Source organism: Lepidochelys olivacea (genome assembly GCF_965140295.1).
Source record: "Lepidochelys olivacea isolate rLepOli2 genome assembly, chromosome: 19".
Taxonomy (NCBI): domain Eukaryota; kingdom Metazoa; phylum Chordata; order Testudines; family Cheloniidae; genus Lepidochelys; species Lepidochelys olivacea.
Window position 1 is genome coordinate 18,998,605 of NC_140429.1, and position 19,691 is coordinate 19,018,295.

General features: G+C 42.6%; 2 protein-coding genes across 3 annotated transcripts in view; one reads left to right on the forward strand and one right to left on the reverse strand.

The window, feature by feature from the left end:
* The window catches only part of XKR8 (XK related 8), a 117,629-nt gene that overhangs the window by 78,702 nt on the left and 19,236 nt on the right, over nt 1-19,691 (forward strand). Inside the window, exon 4 of the transcript XR_014714531.1 lies at nt 4,686-4,768. The gene's annotated coding sequence lies outside the window, so the exon portion shown is untranslated. The remainder of the gene's footprint in view (nt 1-4,685; nt 4,769-19,691) is intronic.
* The window catches only part of EYA3 (EYA transcriptional coactivator and phosphatase 3), a 139,503-nt gene that overhangs the window by 62,681 nt on the left and 57,131 nt on the right, over nt 1-19,691 (reverse strand). For both annotated transcript variants that reach the window (XM_084652449.1, XM_084652448.1), the window contains exons 2-5: nt 18,295-18,392; nt 12,496-12,539; nt 10,768-10,847; nt 1,464-1,530 (exon numbers count right to left, since the gene is read on the reverse strand). In XM_084652449.1, the coding sequence (XP_084508575.1) occupies nt 1,464-1,530; nt 10,768-10,847; nt 12,496-12,539; nt 18,295-18,327 (224 nt within the window). In that variant the 5' untranslated portion in view covers nt 18,328-18,392. The remainder of the gene's footprint in view (nt 1-1,463; nt 1,531-10,767; nt 10,848-12,495; nt 12,540-18,294; nt 18,393-19,691) is intronic.

Here is a 19,691-nt window from a genome sequence, read left to right on the forward strand (position 1 = left end):
ATTGATGGACCTACACTCCATGAACGTATCTAGTTCCTTTTTGAAACCAGTTATAGTTCTGGCCTTCACAACATTCCCTGGTAGAGAGTACCACAGTTTGACTGTGCATTGTGTGAAGAAATACTTCCCTTTCTTTGTTTTAAACCTTCTGCCTATTAATTTCATTGGGTGACACCTGTTTCTTGTGTTATGAGGAGTAAATAACACTTCCTTATTCACTTTCTCCACACCACTCACAATTTTATAGACCTCTATCATATCCTCCCTTAGTCATTTCTTCTCCAAGCTGAAAAGTCACCATCTTTTTAATCTCTCCTCATATGGAAGCTGTCCCATACCCTTACCATTTTTGTTGCCCTTTTCTGAACCTTTTCCAATTTCTATATATCTTTTTTGAGATGGGGCGACCACATCTGCACACAGTCTTCAAGATGTGGGTGTACCATGGATTTATATAAAGGCATTATTGTAGTTACTGCCTTGTTATCTATCTCTTTCCTAATGGTTCCTAATATTCTGTTAGCTTTTTTGATTGCTACTGCACATTGAGCAAATGTTTCATAGAACTGTCCACAATGACTCCAAGATCTCTTTCTTGAGTGGTAACAGCTAATTTAAACCCCTTCGTTTTGTATGTATAGTTGGGACTGTTTTCCAATGTGCATTACTTTGCAATTATCGACATTGCATTTTATCTGCCATTTTGTTGCCCAGTCACTCAGTTTCGTGAGATCCTTTTGGAACTCCTCACAGTTTGCTTTGGACTTCACTATCCTGAGTATCATCTGAAAACTTTGCCAACTCGCTGTTTACCGCTTTTTCCAGAACATTTATTAATATGTTGGTCCCAGTACAGATCCCTGGGTGACTCTGCTATTTACCTCTCTGCATTCTGAAAACTGATAATTTATTCCTACCCTTTGTTTCCTATCTTTTAACCAGTTACTCATCCATGAGAGGACCTTCCCTCTTATCCCATGACTGCTTACTTTGCTTAAGAGCCTTTGGTGAGGGACCTTGTCAAAGGCTTTCTGTAAGTCCATGCATACTATATCCACTGAATCACTCTTGTTGACATGTTTGTTGACTCCCCTCAAAGAATTTTAATAGATTGGTGAGACATGATTTTCCTTTACAAAACCATGTTGACTCTTCCCCAATAAATCATGTTCATCTATGTGTCTGATCATTCTATTTTTTACTGTAGTTTCAATTTCCCTGGTACTGAAGTCAGTACCAGCTTGTAATTGCTGGGATCGCCTCTGGAGCCTTTTTTTAAAAACTGGTGTCACATTAGCCATCCTCCAGTCATCTGGTGCAGAAGCTGATTAAACTGATAGGTTATGTACCACAGTTAATAGTTCTGCAATTTCATATTTGAATTCTTTCAGAACTAAATCAAAAGTTTTAAGAGTTTAGAGAAAAATGCAGTTATAAAATTTAGAACCAATTGTTCAACTTACTTTGCAGAATATAGCTGTGAGGTATAGTCATTTGGTGACCTTGGGATGTAATCAGTGCATGTCAGAACTGAAAAAGAAACATTTTATACAACAGAATTGTAAAGAAAGGATTTTTTTTAAATTACACAATTTACAAAAAAGTAACAAAACTTAACGAATCACAGTGAAACATTAGCACATCTCACAATGTGTTCTAATCTGACAAACAATGTAAGTTTTTGGAGTGCTTTAGATATGTGGCTTAAAAAATATTTACAAACGTGCTGTTTAAACAGGGTGAAAAATGTAACTTCCTGCCCCTGTAAATAAGTGCAACATTCAAAGCAGCAAGTTGTCCCTTCAGAGATGATAACACCAGAATCTGTGGCTTTCACTGTACACCTTGATTTTGGGAGTGTGACAAATCCCCTGAACATTCTAAAGTTCTGCACATGCACCGATGCCTCACTTCAGCACGCGCTGCACTGAAAACCCCATGGAACCCAGCTGTTACCAGAGCAGCTATGGTGGCTAAGGGATAGAGAGACTGCGAGGTCAAGTTGAGCCAGGCTCTGCCCCCGGACCCCTCTCCTCTGCCCCCAAAATACATGGGCCCAGCAGCCCATCTTCTCCTTCTGGTGGCACTACATTAGGCAGGATCCCCCCAACCCATCTCTTGGGGACAGGACAAGAACTCATGGAGCAGAGAAACAGCCTGGCTGCTGCCAGAACAGCCGTAGCAGCAAGGGAGAGAGTACCAAGCGTTACCACCTGCTCTGGATCCTGCACATGGCCCTGGCAGCCCACTTCACCCTTGGGGATACCACATGAGACAAGAGTTCACCTATCTTCCATGGGCAGCATAACAGGGCCAGTCTGAAAACACGTCCACTTAGCCTCAGCGCCTGTTCAGAAGAGCCTGCCATATCTTGTCCTTGGCTATACTGTCTGTAAAAGGGGGCTACTTAGTCAAGTCATTGCTTCTGTGGTTATCCATCCTCCTCTAGTGGCTTGTTCATATACAGTAACAGCCTTCTGCTTCCAGCTAATGTACTTAGCCCTGTAGCTCAAGTAGTACATCTGAGGTGCAGTTCAAACACTAATAATGTGAAGTTCATTACAGTTGTTCAAGCCAATGTTTTTACTTTTTTCTGTTTAAAAACGCAAATGGAAATTTAAAAAGTTATCCGGGTTGCAAAGGTAAGCACTCAAAAGTGCACAAATGTCATATTTAATGTTGTGCGTGTGCCTTATGATACACTCTATAATTACATGGTCACACACTGTTTTTTCCACAAGACCTCTGCCTCATTCAGTGCACAGGGCAGTCGGTGTTCAGGGAATGAATCAGGGCTGTGCAGTAAATAAGGTCACTCTAGTCTGTGGGCTCTCTGCCTCGTTTGCTCTAGAAGTTGGACGGCACACAGAGAATGAGGAAGGGAACTGCTGGAAGAAAAAGGGTGGTCCTGGGGTAAAGGCATTTAAATGCCACTTAGAACTGGCTTCTAGCCTGGCTCTCCCACACACTTCCCATGCTTCCTCAACCAGTGCTGTGGGCAACTGGCCACTGGCTGCATGTCCCTCACTTGCTGGTTGCCCAATGTGACAACCCAGGGGCTGGATACACAGAAGTGCTGAGTGCTCAGAACAGTGAGGCAAGTCAATGGGAGCTCAGTGGGAGCTCACTCACCACCTCTGGCAGCAAGGCAGTGAGATGTGGAGTTGTAGGCACAGGAGTTGGCAGTCAGGAGGATCTGAGTTCAGATCCTGGCCCTCGCACTGATTCAGCCTGCATCCATAAAGCTCTTTCTTTGTCTCAGTTTTCACGGTTTTGAAATTGGGATGATAAATACTCTCCTACCTCACAGGAAAGTTGTGAATATAAACTCATTAGTGTCTGTGAGGCTTTCATACTATATCAATGAGAGCCACAGAAGAGCCAATGAGCATATTACTAATTCTGTATTCAGCGCAGGGCTTGGATGGGGCACGATAAATAAGGCAAAGGCCACACACTGAATGATGAGCATAAGAGCTGCCTCATTCCCTGAGTGCTGTCTGCCCTGTGCATTGAATGAGGCTGAGGTTCTATGGAAATAATAGGGTGTGATTATGTAATTAAAGAATTGTATGCACTGGGGGGCTAAATTACAGTTGCACAGGCAACCTTCAATTGACATTTTGACTTTGCAACCAAAATAACTTTCTTTTAATTTAGTGTTTTGGGATGTAGTTTAATTATACAATGTAATCCAGTATGATATTAGAATCCTGAAAACATACAGTCTGAACCTTACAGAAGCTGCTTAGTATTAACCATTGCATGTTGTGGGTTATGAGTAGAGATGACAAAGAAAGTCTCAGGGCTTGTCTATACAAAGGGCTAGTGCATGGCAAGATGGGATGTAAATCTACAGCGCACTAGCTTGCCGCATACTAACTAGCCATGTGGGCCCTGCAATTTTAAACTAAATGTTCCCTAATGTGCTTTGCCCTTCTACTGAACAGCAGCAGGTCAAAGTGCACAAGGGGAGAGGAGGTTATTTTCCTGTAATTGGGCATTCTTTGAAATGTGGCCCCTTTCTGTATTACACTGCGGGTTACGCATGCACACCATGCGACTGGAGTCAGAATTTGAAAGTAGAGTCCATTGGTCCTGACTCGCCTTGTGCTGCCGTCCAAGGAGATAAAGGGCAGGGCAGACAGACTGCGTCTCCGGTTCCTTCTCCACTGTGAATCAGACAAATACAAAACACAGGGGAAGGGTGGGTAGTGGAATATAGATAGCGATCACACATCTCGAAGAACCTGCAGTTAAAGGGAAGTAATCTCCTCCTCTTCTTTGAGTGATGGTTCCTATTGTATTCCACTGTGGACGATTGGCAAGCAGTACCTTAGTTGGAGGAGGATGCAAGGATGAGGGTGGAAGGCTTATGCAAAGAACCACCATGCCGAAGGATGCATCTGCCACCGAGTCCTGCACAAAGGTATAGTGTGTTGCAAAGGTGTGGACAGAACCCCATGTGGCTACTTTACAGATCTATGAGAGGCACAACCTGAAATAATGCTGTGGTCATAGCTTGGAGTGAGCCCATACCTCTATTGGGGGAGGTTTGACAGCTGGTAGCAGAGTATAATGCAGCTAGAAATCCATTTGAAAGATTCTCTGGGTGGAGATGGCCTATCCCAAGTCTCTCTGCTACCTCAGTAAATAGACTTTCTGATTGGTTTCATTCTCTGCAGGCAGAAGGCCAGAGCTCATTGAACGTTGAGGGAATGGAGAAGATGTTCTTCTGCAGATGCATGTGGTTTCGGGAAGAAAACAGGTAAGTGAATGGACTGGTTAATGTGAACCCTTAGATAAGAATTTCGGGTATAGGCGTAAGGAAACCTTACTTTTGTGGAAGACTGTAAATGGCGCATCTGCCATTATAGCTCTGAGTTCCTGTATCCTCGCCGAAGTGATAGCAACAAGAAAGGCGACCTTCATGGAGAGGAGGGACATAGAGCAAGATGATATTGTCTCAAAGTGGGGCTTCACTAATACAGAGAGTACCAGATTCAGGTCCCATTGAGATGCAATTGTTTGGAGAGATAGGAAGGTTCTGAGGAGGCCTTTCAAAAATCTATCAATCAGTTAGTGGGTGTGTAAAAATAGAGTAACCTTCCACAGGAGGATGGAATGTGCTGATCACCGGTAGGTGGACTCTCAAAGTGCCAAGAGCAAGGTCCAATGCGTACAAGGACAGAATGTGGTCCAGGATTAGGAAATATCAGTTGCTTCTGGTAAAACTCCTTTATGTTGTGCCCAAGACGAAAACCATCTCTACTTAGCTCAGTAATATTGTCTACTGGAATTTTTCCTGCTGTTTAGAGAGAATGTCTTGTACCACTGAGGAACATGCCTGTTCTATAGTTGATGCCCATCCAAGTATCATGCACTGAGGTGGAGTGGACATGGATTGGGGTGCTTGATCTCACCATTGCACTGTGTCAAAAGGTTGGGAAGTACGAGATGGGGATCGGTGGGTGGGACGACATGAGCAGAAGATTGGGGAAGCAGAACTGTCTGGGTCAGAAGGGGGCAATCAGAATGACTGTTGCCTTGTCTTATGGATTTTGTGGAGCACTTGAGGTAGGAGCGGTACAGGAAGGAAGGTATAGGTTAGCTGGTGTGACCAGAAGAGAAGAGGGCCAAAAGAGGGCCTCGTCCTGAGAGCAGTAACCGAAGGCTCTCCTGGAGCAGTACGTGATGTTTGTCTAAGAAGCAAATAGGTCCTTGGTTGTGGTCCCCCATTGCGCGAAGATGTCACATAGCACTGCATTGTGAAGTTCCCACTCGTGATTGATCGCAAAATGTCTGCTGAGTGACGTTGTGAGCACATTCCGCATCCCCGGAAGATAGGCTGCGGATAGGCTGATCTGATTGCTGATGAACCAGTTCCAGAATTTGACCACTTTTGTGCATAGAGAGGCGGATCTCACTCCTCCTTGTTTGTTGTGGTAAAAAAAGAGACTGTGGTGGTGTTGTCCAACATGATCAGAACATGATGACAGCAAATGAGTGAAAGAAAGGATTCACATGCTTTTCTTACCGCTCAAAAGTTCTAGGACATTGATGTGCATTCTGAATTCTTGAAGTGTCCATGTCCCTTGTGTGGTATGGTCATCCATATGTGCTCCCTAGCCTAATAGTGACATGTCAGTGATGATAGTTCTGTCCAGGGAAGAGGGAAAAAATGGGGACTCCCATACATATGCAATGTGGGCCTGTCCACCATAGGAGGGATGATAGTATCTTGGGTGGGACTGTCAGCATGAGGTTCATAGACTGAAGGTTCAGTGAGTACACAGACTGAGGCCATATCTGCAGGCAGACAAGGTGAAGACTAACAAAGGGGGCACGTAGGCACATGAAACCCATAGCCACGTAGAGAGAGGCACATCTTGGCTGGTACAAAAAGGTTGTTCGTGATGCGAGCTATGACAACATTCATTGCTTGAACACTGTCTGTAGGCAGGTATTCCTGTGCCATGATAGAGTTTATGCTAGCTCCAATGAAGTCCAATGACTATGTGGGGTTACGGATTGACTTCTTGATGTTGATGCTGACTTCTAGTGAAGCAAGGAGGCTGAGTAACATGAAGGTAGATGAGTGGGCTTCTTGGCAGGACCTGGCGGCTAGGAGCCAGTCGTCGAGGTATAGAAAACCAAGGAGACCATAAAGCCTGAGAACTGCTACTACAGAAAATATTTTGGTGAAGACTCAGAACAGTAGCTATCCCAAAAGGCAGTACTCTGTATTGGAAATGGTTGGAGCGCACCATAAATCTGAGAAAATGTCTATGGGCAGGGTGGTTGTTGATGTGGAAGAAGCATCCTTCATAATGGAGAGCTGGGAACCAGATGCCTTTTTCTAAGGATGGAATTATTGTTGCCAACGCCACTACGCGAAACTTCAGTTTGTGGATGAAGCAATTGAGGTGGCAGAGATTGAGGTTTGGTCTCCAGCCACCCCTCTTCTTGGGTATGAGGAAGTAGGTCGAATAGAACCCGTTCCTTGATATGCTAGAGAAACGTGTTTTATTCCTTCTCGTTGTAATAAAGAGTTCACCTTTTGGGTAAGAATACTGTTGTAAGAGTGGTCCCCGAAGGGGGGGTCTTTGAGCATTACAAACTCGATTGTATAGCCACAGCTGATGACATTCAGCACCCACGTGTCCATTGTTATCACACTCAAAGCATGGGAAAAGAGTGCTAAAGGACCCCCAAATGGAGCGGAAGGGTCATGAGTCTCTCAGTGATTATCGGCTCTCAAGCTTGTGTCAAAAATACCTCTTGGCTTGAGGATGGGGGTTGAGACATTGAAGCCTGTGGGGGGGCCTGGATAATTTGGACCTCTGGACCTTTTGTTGCTTTCATGGAAGTTCATATGGTCTCTGTGGGTGATAATGAAGAGACCTGTACCTTTGGGTAGACAACAGGTGGTGGGATTTTCATTTTGAGGCAGGAGTATAGATGCCTAACGAGCGAAGAGTAGCCCTGGAGTCTTTTAGTGTATACAAAGACTCATCTTTCTTCCGATTGAAGAGATTTATCTATGGTATTCTGGACTTCCCTAGGAAAACAAGAAGCATGAAGCCTAGACTTTCTGTGCATCAAAATAGCTGTAGCCATGGCCCCGGAAGAGGTATCAGCCATATCCACTGCAGACTGGAGGGTAGTTTTGGCTATGAGTTTGCCTTCTTCAGTGAGGGCCTGAAAGCAGACATGAACTTGTTGTGGGAGACTATTTGTGAATTCCTTGAATTTAGCGTAATTCAGGAAGTCCTATTTAGCCAACAATGCTTGATAATTGGCTATCCTGAACTGTAAACTAGAGGAAGAGGAAGAGAAGACTTTCCTCTGTAGAAGATCTAGACACTTCCCTTCCTTGTCCACTAATGTGGATTGAGGGTGTTGTTGTTTAGCTCTCTCAGCAGCAGCCTGAACTACCAGTGAGTTTGGAGCTGGGTGGGAAAAGAAGAATTCTGAGCCTTTGACCAGGACACTGTACCATCACTCCTCTCCTTTAGGAGTGGCGGTGCATGTGGCAGCATATGCCACACGGTCTTGGCTGGCTCCAGTATGGTTTCATTGATTCTCAGAGCTATTCTCTCTGGTCCTAAAGACTGAAGAATGTCCAGAATCTTTTCCAGTGGGATTTGGAGTTCCCCTGCAACTCTCTGTAGATCTTGAAATTGTCTGAAGTCATCAAGTGGGGAAGGGGATGATGCAGTCACAGCTTTGTCCAGCGACGAGGATGGGGGTCTAGCCGGTTCTGGAGGGACCATCAGAACCAGGGTATAAAATTCTTCCTCCTCCGCTACTGGATTTGTGGGCCTGCTTGAGGGATCCCTAGTGGGTGAAACAGGTGGCAACACTCTCACAGACCAGGCAAGCTCCGAATGAGGATGCTGCAATATCCTAATGGTCCCCAATATGGCCAGTAAGACAAATGCATAGGAGGTTGTTCCCATTGGTGTGTCAGTCTCCATGATGGTGTATAGGAGCAGTACCATACAGGTGGTTCTGCCCCTGGTTACAATTCACTGGAAGAGAAAAAGGCAGATTCCAGTTCCAATAGTGGTACTGTCAGAACTGATGGAATGGTGTACAAACATATGCAAAGAAGGCGAGAGACCCTGTACCATAAGCATATCCATAGCAGGGACTTACGTTCTCCGGAAGTGGAGGGGCCTAATAGAAATAACAATTCTGCATCCAGCAAGGTGAAGACTTCTTTGGGTGCAGCCATGGCTCCAGATTTACCTGGTGTAAGAAGCACTCTCTCTTTCCTGGTCGCCAGTACCGATGCTGATGTCTGTCCCAGTGCAGGAGGTTCTCTCTTCTTGTGAGGGGCTGGAGATGGCGGTACCGACAGTTCGCCACCTGGAACCATTGGATCCCATTGTTTATGGGTCTTCTTCTCAGGCCAGTGGGACTTAAAATGTGCTGTGGCCCCTGGGGCTGAGCTGTCCAGTTTCCTGAACTTGGAGGAAGACTTAGTCCCAGGCTTATTGGAGTGCTTTCTAATCTCCCAACTAGACCCCATCATGGGGTCTGTGGAGGTGCTTCTGCTGGCATCAGAGTTTGACGTAGCACCAGGAGGTGCACTCCTCACAGAATCAGGCCGATGTACAGTGGGGAGGGAGGGGTGTTCCCTGGCATGTATCTGACTGCAGTCTCATGACCATCTCCATGAGATACTTGTGGAGATGAAGTGCACAGCCCTCTCAGGTACAGTTGGGGAAGGACTACACAAAGCTGTGATGTGAGCTTCTCCCAAGCAGTAGAGGCAGCACTGAATTGGTTGTCACTTACTGAGAGGGATAGTGGTCAAGAGATTCAGAGTTTGAAACCCAAAGTCCTCATCATAGTCTGATATCCGAAGAGGGGTATGAATGGGGGCAGGAAATCCCTGAAGTCTTCACTAAACTGTTAAAACTATTAATTATTAAAACTAGAAATAAAACTAGGTAAACTGCCTTAAAAACCGATAAAGCTATTTACAACTGCAATTAGAACAGCATGAGAGAGGAGGACACAAAGTTCTGACCCAGACCATGTGGTGGTGAGAAGGAACTGGAGATGCAGTCGGTCCACCCCACCCTTTATATCACCTTGGACAGAAGCACGAGGAGAGTCAGGGCACATGCACGGACCAATAGACACTACTTTCAAATTCTCTGAGCGCATGATGTGCATGCATAACCATAGTGGAATACAATAGGGACCATCACTTGAAGAACTTGTAGTGTGGTAGCAAGGTCCACACAGCCAGTTAGTGCACAGCAAGCGGAGTACACTATAGATTTATACCTCAGCTTGCTATGCACTAATTCTTCATGTACACAAGCCCTCAGTGGATTGTAGACAGTATGCACCATGGAAGTCCTCAAACGGGGACCCTCACAGAGTTCTATTCTGTCACCTCTTGTTCATCTGTATTAAAAGGCACTCGGGGACATTTTTAGGCATTCTGAAAATCCAGGGCTATCAGTATGCTGATGACACTAAGCTCCACATCAAGTACAGAGGATGTACTCCCCTTCCCACCTCTGCCACTGTCTCACTGTGTGACCTTCTGCGAGTTGTTTATTCTGCATCTCAGTTTCCCATCTGCAAAATGAAACTACTTACCCTCACAGTGGTTTTGAGAAACTTTTTCTGTAAAGCTCGGAGAGCTTCAGATTAACTGTGCTTTAGCAGTGCAAATGATTGTAACAGACTCCACTCAGTGTTCGTGTTGAGGTAGTGACAATTTATGAGAGATGGTTCCCACTCATTTGTCATTACCAAACAACAATCCCTGCCCAAAGGAAATCACAATCTAGGATTTAGACAATGCACAAAGAGGAATGAACAGGCAAATAGGGGAATGGGGAAGACACAGTAATGACAGAGGCAGGAATGTTGCATTAGTAGTCACAACCAAGGCCAGGCAGTAGCGATATGTAGGCATCGCAGCAAAGGTGGGTTTTAAAGAGGGATTTAAGAGGTTGCGATAATGGCTTTGTGAATTTTGACGAGGAATTCTTCTCGAGAACAGGGATATGCGTGGGAGAGGTCAGGAAGGTGTCTATGAGAGAAAGTGACAGGAGGGAGATGGAGATTGGCATCATTAGTAGAACAAAAGCAGGGGATGGCCTCTGATAAGTAATTAGATTTGAAAGATAAGGTGAGGTAAACGGTGAAGGACCAAGAAGTTTTTGCTTGGTGAAGAGGACCCTGAGGAACCAATGGACACAAAGAAGGGAGTGAGGGGGTCAGAACGAGCCTTACTTTCACTTGACATGGGAAGGTTTGGGCCAAGGTTTGAAGATTCAGATTTCTGATCACTGACTTCTGTGGTGCTCACTTGACTGAAAGGATAAAAGCACACATTAGCCACCAACATCACCAATCTGTGCACTAACAGCACTGGAAATTTTAAGCAATTGCTTTTGACCTTCCTAGCTAACATTGGCCACAGGCTGCTAGGGAAACATTCTGCATTCTGCACTATTTCACATATACCAACACACAGTAGAATCTGGAAGATATCCTTGCATTTCTTTGTACAAACCTCAAATCCTCACGTCCTTCAGAGTATTAACTCACTAATTTTCTCAAAATAATAAACTTTTAATAGAACACAGAAATCTAATACAACCTTTGTTGCAACGTGTAAATGTTCCCAAAGGGACAAAAACAATCCATGTCACAGCTGGGTCGTGGGTGGCCAAATTTAGTAGTCAGAGCCAGAGTCCACAGTCACAAGATAGGGTTTAGGAGTCAGCTGGGTCAGGATACCAGGAGCTAGGGGTTAAAGTAACGCTAAGGACTTACCGGTACGGAGGGCCGGGGTCCTGAGCAAGGTGGGGTGAGGCCTCGGAAGAAAGGGCCGAGGCCTTTAAATCCCCAGACCCTTTAAATCGCTGCCGGAGCTGGAGGGCTCCCAGCCGCTGCCGCTACCCCAGGGCTCCAGCAGCAGGGCTCTGGCGGCGATTTAAAGGGCCTGGGGCTCCGGCTGCTGCCAGGAGCCCAGGGCCCTTTTAAACTGTCGGCCTAGGGAAGCTGCTCCCTGTCGGTACAGTCGGCTGTTTACCGGCTCTTGCCAGTATACCATACTGGACCATACCGGCTTACTTTCACCTCTGCCAGGAGACAAACTGGGGCTCAGAACAACAAATCAGGAACCAGAGTCAGGCCGGATCAGGACACTGAGAGGTCAGAACCACAAATCAGATGCCACGAAATCAAGCAGCAGGAGCAGGAAGCACAAGGCACGCAGTCCAGAATGGGATGGAGCCCAGTTGTTTGGACAGCTTCCTGTTCCTACTGCTGGCTTAAGTAGGACCAACCAGCAAAGCCTCAAACTGGAGCTGGTCTTCTCTGGTCCCAGGCAGGCAAGCATCAGCAGACTGCCAAATGGAGGGCTGGAGCATGGCTGCTCCTGGAAATCGTGCAGACCCAGGTTTGAGACTCATGGGTCACGACAATCCAATTAAAGACAGAAAAACAATCAGAAAAGACAATGCTGTCCCACTCATTTTCTCATACAATTTGATATGCATAGCACGCTTCCCTCTAAATGTAGTAATAGTGATTAATATTATCAAAGTAAAAGATGTACTTAAAAAGAGCTACTAAGTAAAAATTATGTACCATTGAATTAATTCCAAAATAAAAGATCCTATCAATCAGAGAATTCCTTACACAGTGAATGGTTGTCTCACCTGACTGCTCCAGGGAATGTATTAAATAGAGCACTACAACGCAACATTAAAAGCAAGATGTAAGTTGATGCTATTTGAATTCTATGCAGTCATTCACAGAAAATGCTTTTGGCAAGATTTAGCATTCTTATAAAAGCTCATAGTGTCTCAAAGAATATAAATGAAAATGAATGATAAAAGCCCATGTCTTGTGAAAAATGCACAAAGCAACCTGCTTTCTCAACTGAAGCATACAATGAAAACAAGAACCTGACAATTGGTGAAAACTAACATCAAAATCAGTACTACACACCTTAAATTTTGTTCTCCAGATTCCTGCATCTTGGCCTTTTTCACCTGCAAAGATGAAAATGTTCAAAGACACCATGAGTGAGATCTGTCCTTGACAATCTCTGTACACAAGTGACAGGCTGCAGTTAGAAGCTAATCATTGTTTGCAACACAGTTACTATTAGTAGTTGTTTGAATTCAAGTAGCCTTGTGGTTGAGTCCTGGAGTTAAATAGTGAAACCTGTAGGTTCTCTCATTTAAACAGCTACTGCTACCCCAGAATTTGTTTGCAAGGTTGCTTTTTCCCTGTCTCCCTCCTGCCCCAGCCACTCCCCGCCCACTTTTTTGCACTGGGATACTGAACTCCCAAGGTTTGATAGGGACCTTTCTTTGTAACCCAAGGAACTTCATTAATTCTAAAACAATCCTATTCTGAACAGATCTAGCACTCAGACTGCACCCAGTGCTCAGCTGCCATGAACTAGGATCCCTTACCCTCTCCCTAGCTAAATAATGCTTGAGGCAAGAAGTTTAAATCATTTCTTTGTTCACAACAGTAGCAAATCGGAAGTCCCAACTTGCATTTTTGAGAAAGAGAAATTAAACTAGTATTTAATACTGCATTTGTGGATGGCTCAGTAGTCTAATGGTAGCATGATGTACTATTCTAGGGGGATCAATTTAAACAAAGATTTGGTCAGTCACTTCTGGTCCAAAATGGATTGGGATTCTATCATAGAATATCAGGGTTGGAAGGGACCTCAGGAGATCATCTAGTCCAACCCTCTGCTCAAAGCAGGACCAATCCCCAGTTTTTGCCCCAGATTCCTAAATGGCCCCCTCAAGGATTGAACGCAACTCTTGGGTTTAGCAGGCCAATGCTCAAACCACTGAGATATCCCTCCCCCCAATTGTTTTCAATTTTGAATTTTTATAACTCAGCTTCCAGTCCCCAGATCTTGCAGTACTTCTCAAACAAGCCATTTAAATTCTCTTAATCTTTCTCAGGTGAGAAAACCTGGATTTGTGCTGGAAATGGCCCACCTTGATTTTCATAGACATTGTAAGGAGAGTGGTCACTTTGGATAAGCTATTACCAGCAAGAGAGTGAGTTTGTGTGTGTGGTTTTTGGGGAAAAAAAAAAGGGGGGGTGTGTGAGAAAACCTGGATTCGTGCTGGAAATGGCCCAAGTTGATTATCATACACATTGTAAGGAGAGTGATCGCTTTAGATAAGCTATTACCAGCAGGAGAGTGGGGTGGGAGGAGGTATTGTTTCATGGTCTCTGTGTATATAAGGACTTCTGCAGTTTCCACAGTATGCATCCGATGAAGTGAGCTGTAGCTCACGAAAGCTTATGCTCAGATAAATTGGTTAGTCTCTAAGGTGCCACAAGTCCTCCTTTTCTTTTTGCGAATACAGACTAACACGGCTGTTACTCTGAAACCTGTCATTTATAAAAAGCAATTCATGTAAAGTTCAAGCAGACATTACAGTTATTCCGTATCTGAATAATACTTACTGAAATAAGAAATAATAAATTGTCTGGAATTACTCCTTTTTCCCCATTCTTCCAAATATTTTGGAAACACATATCACATAAGTAGTCAATAATATGTAACAGATTATCTTTTGTACTAGTAATCAGTAGTTTTGTAATAGATTAGATTTTCAAAGTAACTGTTGCCGTAATTAATCAAAGGGGGGAAAAACTGGGAATCCAGATACATAAAATATCAATCAAGTGCTGATGAGCTAGTAGCATTTTGCAAGGATTAATTCATTCCTTTCCTTATTTTTAAATGTAAACAATAGGTTTCAACAATGCTCTCTCTGTGAAAAATAATGTTAGCTACATTCATTAGTTCCCTTCTTTACTATGTACAGGTGACAAACAAATATTTACAGGCAATACAAATCAGTATTGACCATCAGTGCAGTGGTCAATCTATTCCACTGTTCCATCTCTGACAGTGGTAGGAGACTAAGAGGAAATTGCAAGGAAATTCATAGTGGGTAGTTTTGGAATAACCTGTCCATAGAGTAAGTTTCCTCCTAACTCCTGTCAGAGGCTGGCTTATAACTGAAGCATGAGTAATCACAGACCTATGTTTTCCTTACCTATGGATGCTATTATGGATGTTTTCATGACCTATATAAATGTCTGATCTTCTTTGAATCATACAGAGCTCTGAATCTTAATGGAATCTTCTTGCAGCAGTTTTCATAGAACATCAGGGTTGGAAGGGACCACAGGAGGTCATCTAGTACAACCCCTTGCTCAAAGCAGGACCAATCCCCAATTTTTGCCCCAGATCTCTAAATAGCTCCCTCAAGGATTGAACTCACAACCCTGGTTTAGCAGGCCAATGCTCAAATCACTGAGCTATCCCTCCCCCCACTCATATGTGTTTAGTATAGGAGAGTGGCAAAGAGTCCTGTGGCACCTTATAGACTAACAGATTTATTGGAGCATAAGCTTTCGTGGGTGAATACCCACTTTGTCGGATGCATGTAGTGGAAATTTCCAGAGGCAGGTAGGTATAAATATGCAAGCAAGAATCAGGCTAGGGATAACGAGGTTAGTTCAATCAGGGAGGATGAGGCCCTCTTCTAGCAGTTGAGGTGTGAACACCAAGGAAGGAGAAACTGCTTTGGAGTTGGCGAGCCAGTCACAGTCTGTTTAATCCTGAGCGGATGGTGTCAAATTTGCAAATGAACTGAAGCTCAGCAGTTTCTCTTTGAAGTCTGGTCCTGAAGTTTTTTTGCTGCAGGATGGCTACCTTTAAATCTGCTAGTGTGTGTCCAGGGAGATTGAAATGTTCTCCTACAGGTTTTTGTGTATTGCCATTCCTAATATCTGATGTGTGTCCATATATCTGTTTATGTAGGGACTGTCCAGTTTGGCCGATGTATATAGCAGAGGGGCATTGCTGGCACATGATGGCATAGTATAGGAGAGTATTTCTTTGATTAGTTTTAAATTTCCTGCCTTTCACTGAATGTCCCCATGTCAGTTTATCTATTCTTGTGATACATAAAGAGTTACAAAATATTAACTAAAAAGAAAAGGAGTACTTGTGGCACCTTAGAGACTAACCAATTTATTTGAGCATGAGCTTTCGTGAGCTATAGCTCACTTCATCAGATGCATGCCGTGGAAACTGCAGCAGACTTTATATATACACAGAGAATATGAAAAATTACCTCCTCCCACCCCATTGTCCAGCTGGTAATAGCTTATCTAAAGTGATCATCAGGTGGGCCATTTCCAGCACAAATCCAGGTTTTCTCACCCTCCACCCCCCCACACAAATTCACTCTCCTGATGGTGATAGCCCATCCAAAGTGACAACTCTTTACACAATGTGCATGATAATAAAGTTGGGCCATTTCCTGCACAAATCCAGGTTCTCTCACCCCCTCACCCCCCTCCCAAAAACCACACACACAAACTCACTATCCTGCTGGTAATAGCTCATCCAAAGTGACCATTCTCCCTACAATGTGCATAATTAAGGTGGGCCATTTCCAGCACAAATCCAGGTTTTCTCACATCCCCCCCACCCCCATACACACACAAACTCACTCTCCTGCTGGTAATAGCTCATCCAAACTGACCACTCTCCAAGTTTAAATCCAAGTTAAACCAGAACATCTGGGGGGGGGGGGGTATCATGTGCCAGCAATGCCCCTCTGCCATGTACATTGGTCAAACTGGACAGTCTCTACGTAAAAGAATAAATGGACACAAATCAGATGTCAAGAATTATAACATTCATAAACCAGTCGGAGAACACTTCAATCTCTCTGGTCACGCAATCACAGACATGAAGGTCGCTATCTTAAAACAAAAAAACTTCAAATCCAGACTCCAGCGAGAAACTGCTGAATTGGAATTCATTTGCAAATTGGATACTATTAATTTAGGCTTAAATAGAGACTGGGAGTGGCTAAGTCATTATGCAAGGTAGCCTGTTTCCTCTTGTTTTTTCCTACCCCCCCCCCCCCAGATGTTCTGGTTTAACTTGGATTTAAACTTGAAGAGTGGTCAGTTTGGATGAGCTATTACCAGCAGGAGAGTGAGTTTGTGTGTGTATGGGGGTGGGGGGGATGTGAGAAAACCTGGATTTGTGCTGGAAATGGCCCACCTTAATTATGCACATTGTAGGGAGAATGGTCACTTTAGATGAGCTATTACCAGCAAGTTAGTGAGTTTGTGTGTGTGGTTTTTGGGAGGGGGGTGAGGGGGTGAGAGAACCTGGATTTGTGCAGGAAATGGCCCAACTTTATTATCATGCACATTGTGTAAAGAGTTGTCACTTTGGATGGGCTATCACCAGCAGGAGAGTGAATTTGTGTGGGGGGGTGGAGGGTGAGAAAACCTGGATTTGTGCTGGAAATGGCCCACCTGATGATCACTTTAGATAAGCTATTACCAGCTGGACAATGGGGTGGGAGGAGGTAATTTTTCATATTCTCTGTGTATATATAAAGTCTGCTGCAGTTTCCACGGCATGCATCTGATGAAGTGAGCTGTAGCTCACGAAAGCTCATGCTCAAATAAATTGGTTAGTCTCTAAGGTGCCACAAGTACTCCTTTTCTTTTTGCGAATACAGACTAACACGGCTGTTACTCTGAAAAATATTAACTAGATTTTTCAGACTAGTTAACTGGAAGAGATGCAGTTCTTCAGTCTGAACATCCCCAAAATATTTCCTATGCCAAGATTATTAAATCTACATTCCTCCCCAAAATATCCCCATGTTTTCTAGTACATTTGATAACTTCAGTATAAAAAGTAGCCACAGCCTACCATAAAAATGAAGTAATGTTTTCTCATTTTGTTTGCATCAAGCTTGACTGAATTCTAAATATAACATTGTCACTCATTTTTTGTCTGTAAAGTAATGTGTTTAATTATTACACTGTTGCATTTACTTTAAAGTTAGATGTAGGACTTTATATCAAATATGCTGACTATTATCCTGCATTCACATTTTCTGTTCCAGAACTGACAACAACATTCCATCTAAGTAATTTAAAAAACAAATATGCACTAACATTTCAAATATCTTTAAGAACTTTGTTGACAAATTTTCTATCAAGAAGAGCATGATCAGTGATAAGAAGCACCTCAGTAATTTTGAAACTGTAAATATAAATAGTAAAAATTAAAATTTCTTGTTTTTGTTACAGTATTTAAAAATTAGTTATTCACCCTAAAATCTTTATTAGCAGAACTTTGGATTTAGGATGCAGCAAACAGGATTTAAAAACATATATCACTCCAACCATACGTCTTACCTACAGACACAGTTAAATTAAATTAAATTAAATTAAACTAAATTAAAGGGGACAATACTGCTCTCCTGCAACAGCTGCTCACAATGTACTAAGGAATAGGGAACTTCTCTAAGCTCTCCAGGGTACCAGAAGAAATTAAAGAGCGTAGAGTTTACAGTAACTATTTTACAAGTGCTATCTTAAGTAGTAATTTTTCAATTTCTATATATGGTTTGAAACCATATATTTCATTGTACAGGTTCTGAACAAAGCAAATATTTATTATCCATGATTTTAATCTAAGATATTAAAAACTTCAAATGTACCTATTTACTTGTTTTATTACTGTAGTTTGTATAACCCCAGTGAGGCTAATGGACAATATATTTTACCAACAGCAAGAATGATCCCCACTTCTAGAAACAATAAATGTAAGACATATTTCCTGTTATCCTTTAGAATAATCACAATTGACTTTTTTTAGACTACTGATTTATTTTCCAATAATTTATAATATTTTACAAATATACTTACTGGTTGTTCTGGTAAGTCTTGTGCCTCTTCCATGAGTATTAATTTTTAAATATTCTTAAATGATTAGAATGGGTGTCTTCATCTGCAGTCTTCAAAGCCTGTTAAAAAAGGTGTTCATAGCTTTATATACTTTGTGAAGTGCTTATCATTTAGGCTATCAGAGAATATTCATTTCTATATTTTCTGCTCTCAAGCTTTCTAAAGTCATGTTGCCATCTCTAAAATAAGAGACCAAACTCACATATGGAGGTTTTCTATAACAAAGATTTATCAGTAAGCCCCAAAGACATAAACAATGGTGGTGGTGGGGCGGGGGGGTTAAACGCACGTGGCACATTTCTACTGCATTTCCCTTGTAACATACTCACTATAGAAGCCAATATATTAAACATTTCAATCATACACGTGTGCTGTGATTGTAAAAAACACTTTAGGATTACCAGAGTTAATTTAAGTGATCAACTGCAGGCTACAATGTCAGTAAACAGAATGATAAAATCTAACCTGTTTTAATTTAGGACATTTACATAACTGTCACACAAAAAATCAGGACAAGACTCACAACTAAATGTTTCTACAAGCAAGACTGATTATTAGCAATTACTGTTTAAATTACACACTTAAGAAAGAGTAGTCTGACCTTTTATTTTGAAAGAAAAAGTTAATTTCAAAGAAAGTAAAGCTTTTAGTACTAAATGCTATCTGTATTAAGGGCCGACGGCAACAAGCAAGAGTCAAGACCCACTGGAATTACCACAGAAAAGTGAGCATTCTGAAGGAGACTACTTTCAGAATTGTTTTACTGATTTCCTATTGTCTGCTACTCAAAAAAATTAAATAAAAACATTACTTCCCCAGTGTTTTTTTCATTTGCTGGCTTTTTGGCATTTAAAAAAATAAAATCCACTAGACTTATGTCAATAAACAGTACCAACAGGACGCAAAATGTAAGTGGTTAAATAGTGACAGCCAACTTTGAATATGAACTATTACAGTTTAAAGTTTAATTTCTCTTCGATCACCTCTTTATCTCCAAACCACTGACGTAAAACCCATCAGCCAAACTCTGCTCACAACGCTGAAATCAATGAGTGTTTCAAGAACTGATTTACCTTCAATATGCATTCAATGGAGTAAGACACTTCTCCCACGATGTACACTAAGTTATAAACAATTTCATACCCTCCCTAGAAATCAGTCTTCCCCACAAAAAGACACATATAGCACACAAAAGAGGTACAAAACCATTTTACAGCTAGGTAAAAGCAACCACAAAAAGCACTGAAAGAATACATAATAAGTTAGGAATACATGAACAACAGCAATGTGCATAATTTACTGACTGTGTTAGACTCTGATCCTGTCACATTGCCATGGGCTTCAATGGAAACAGGATT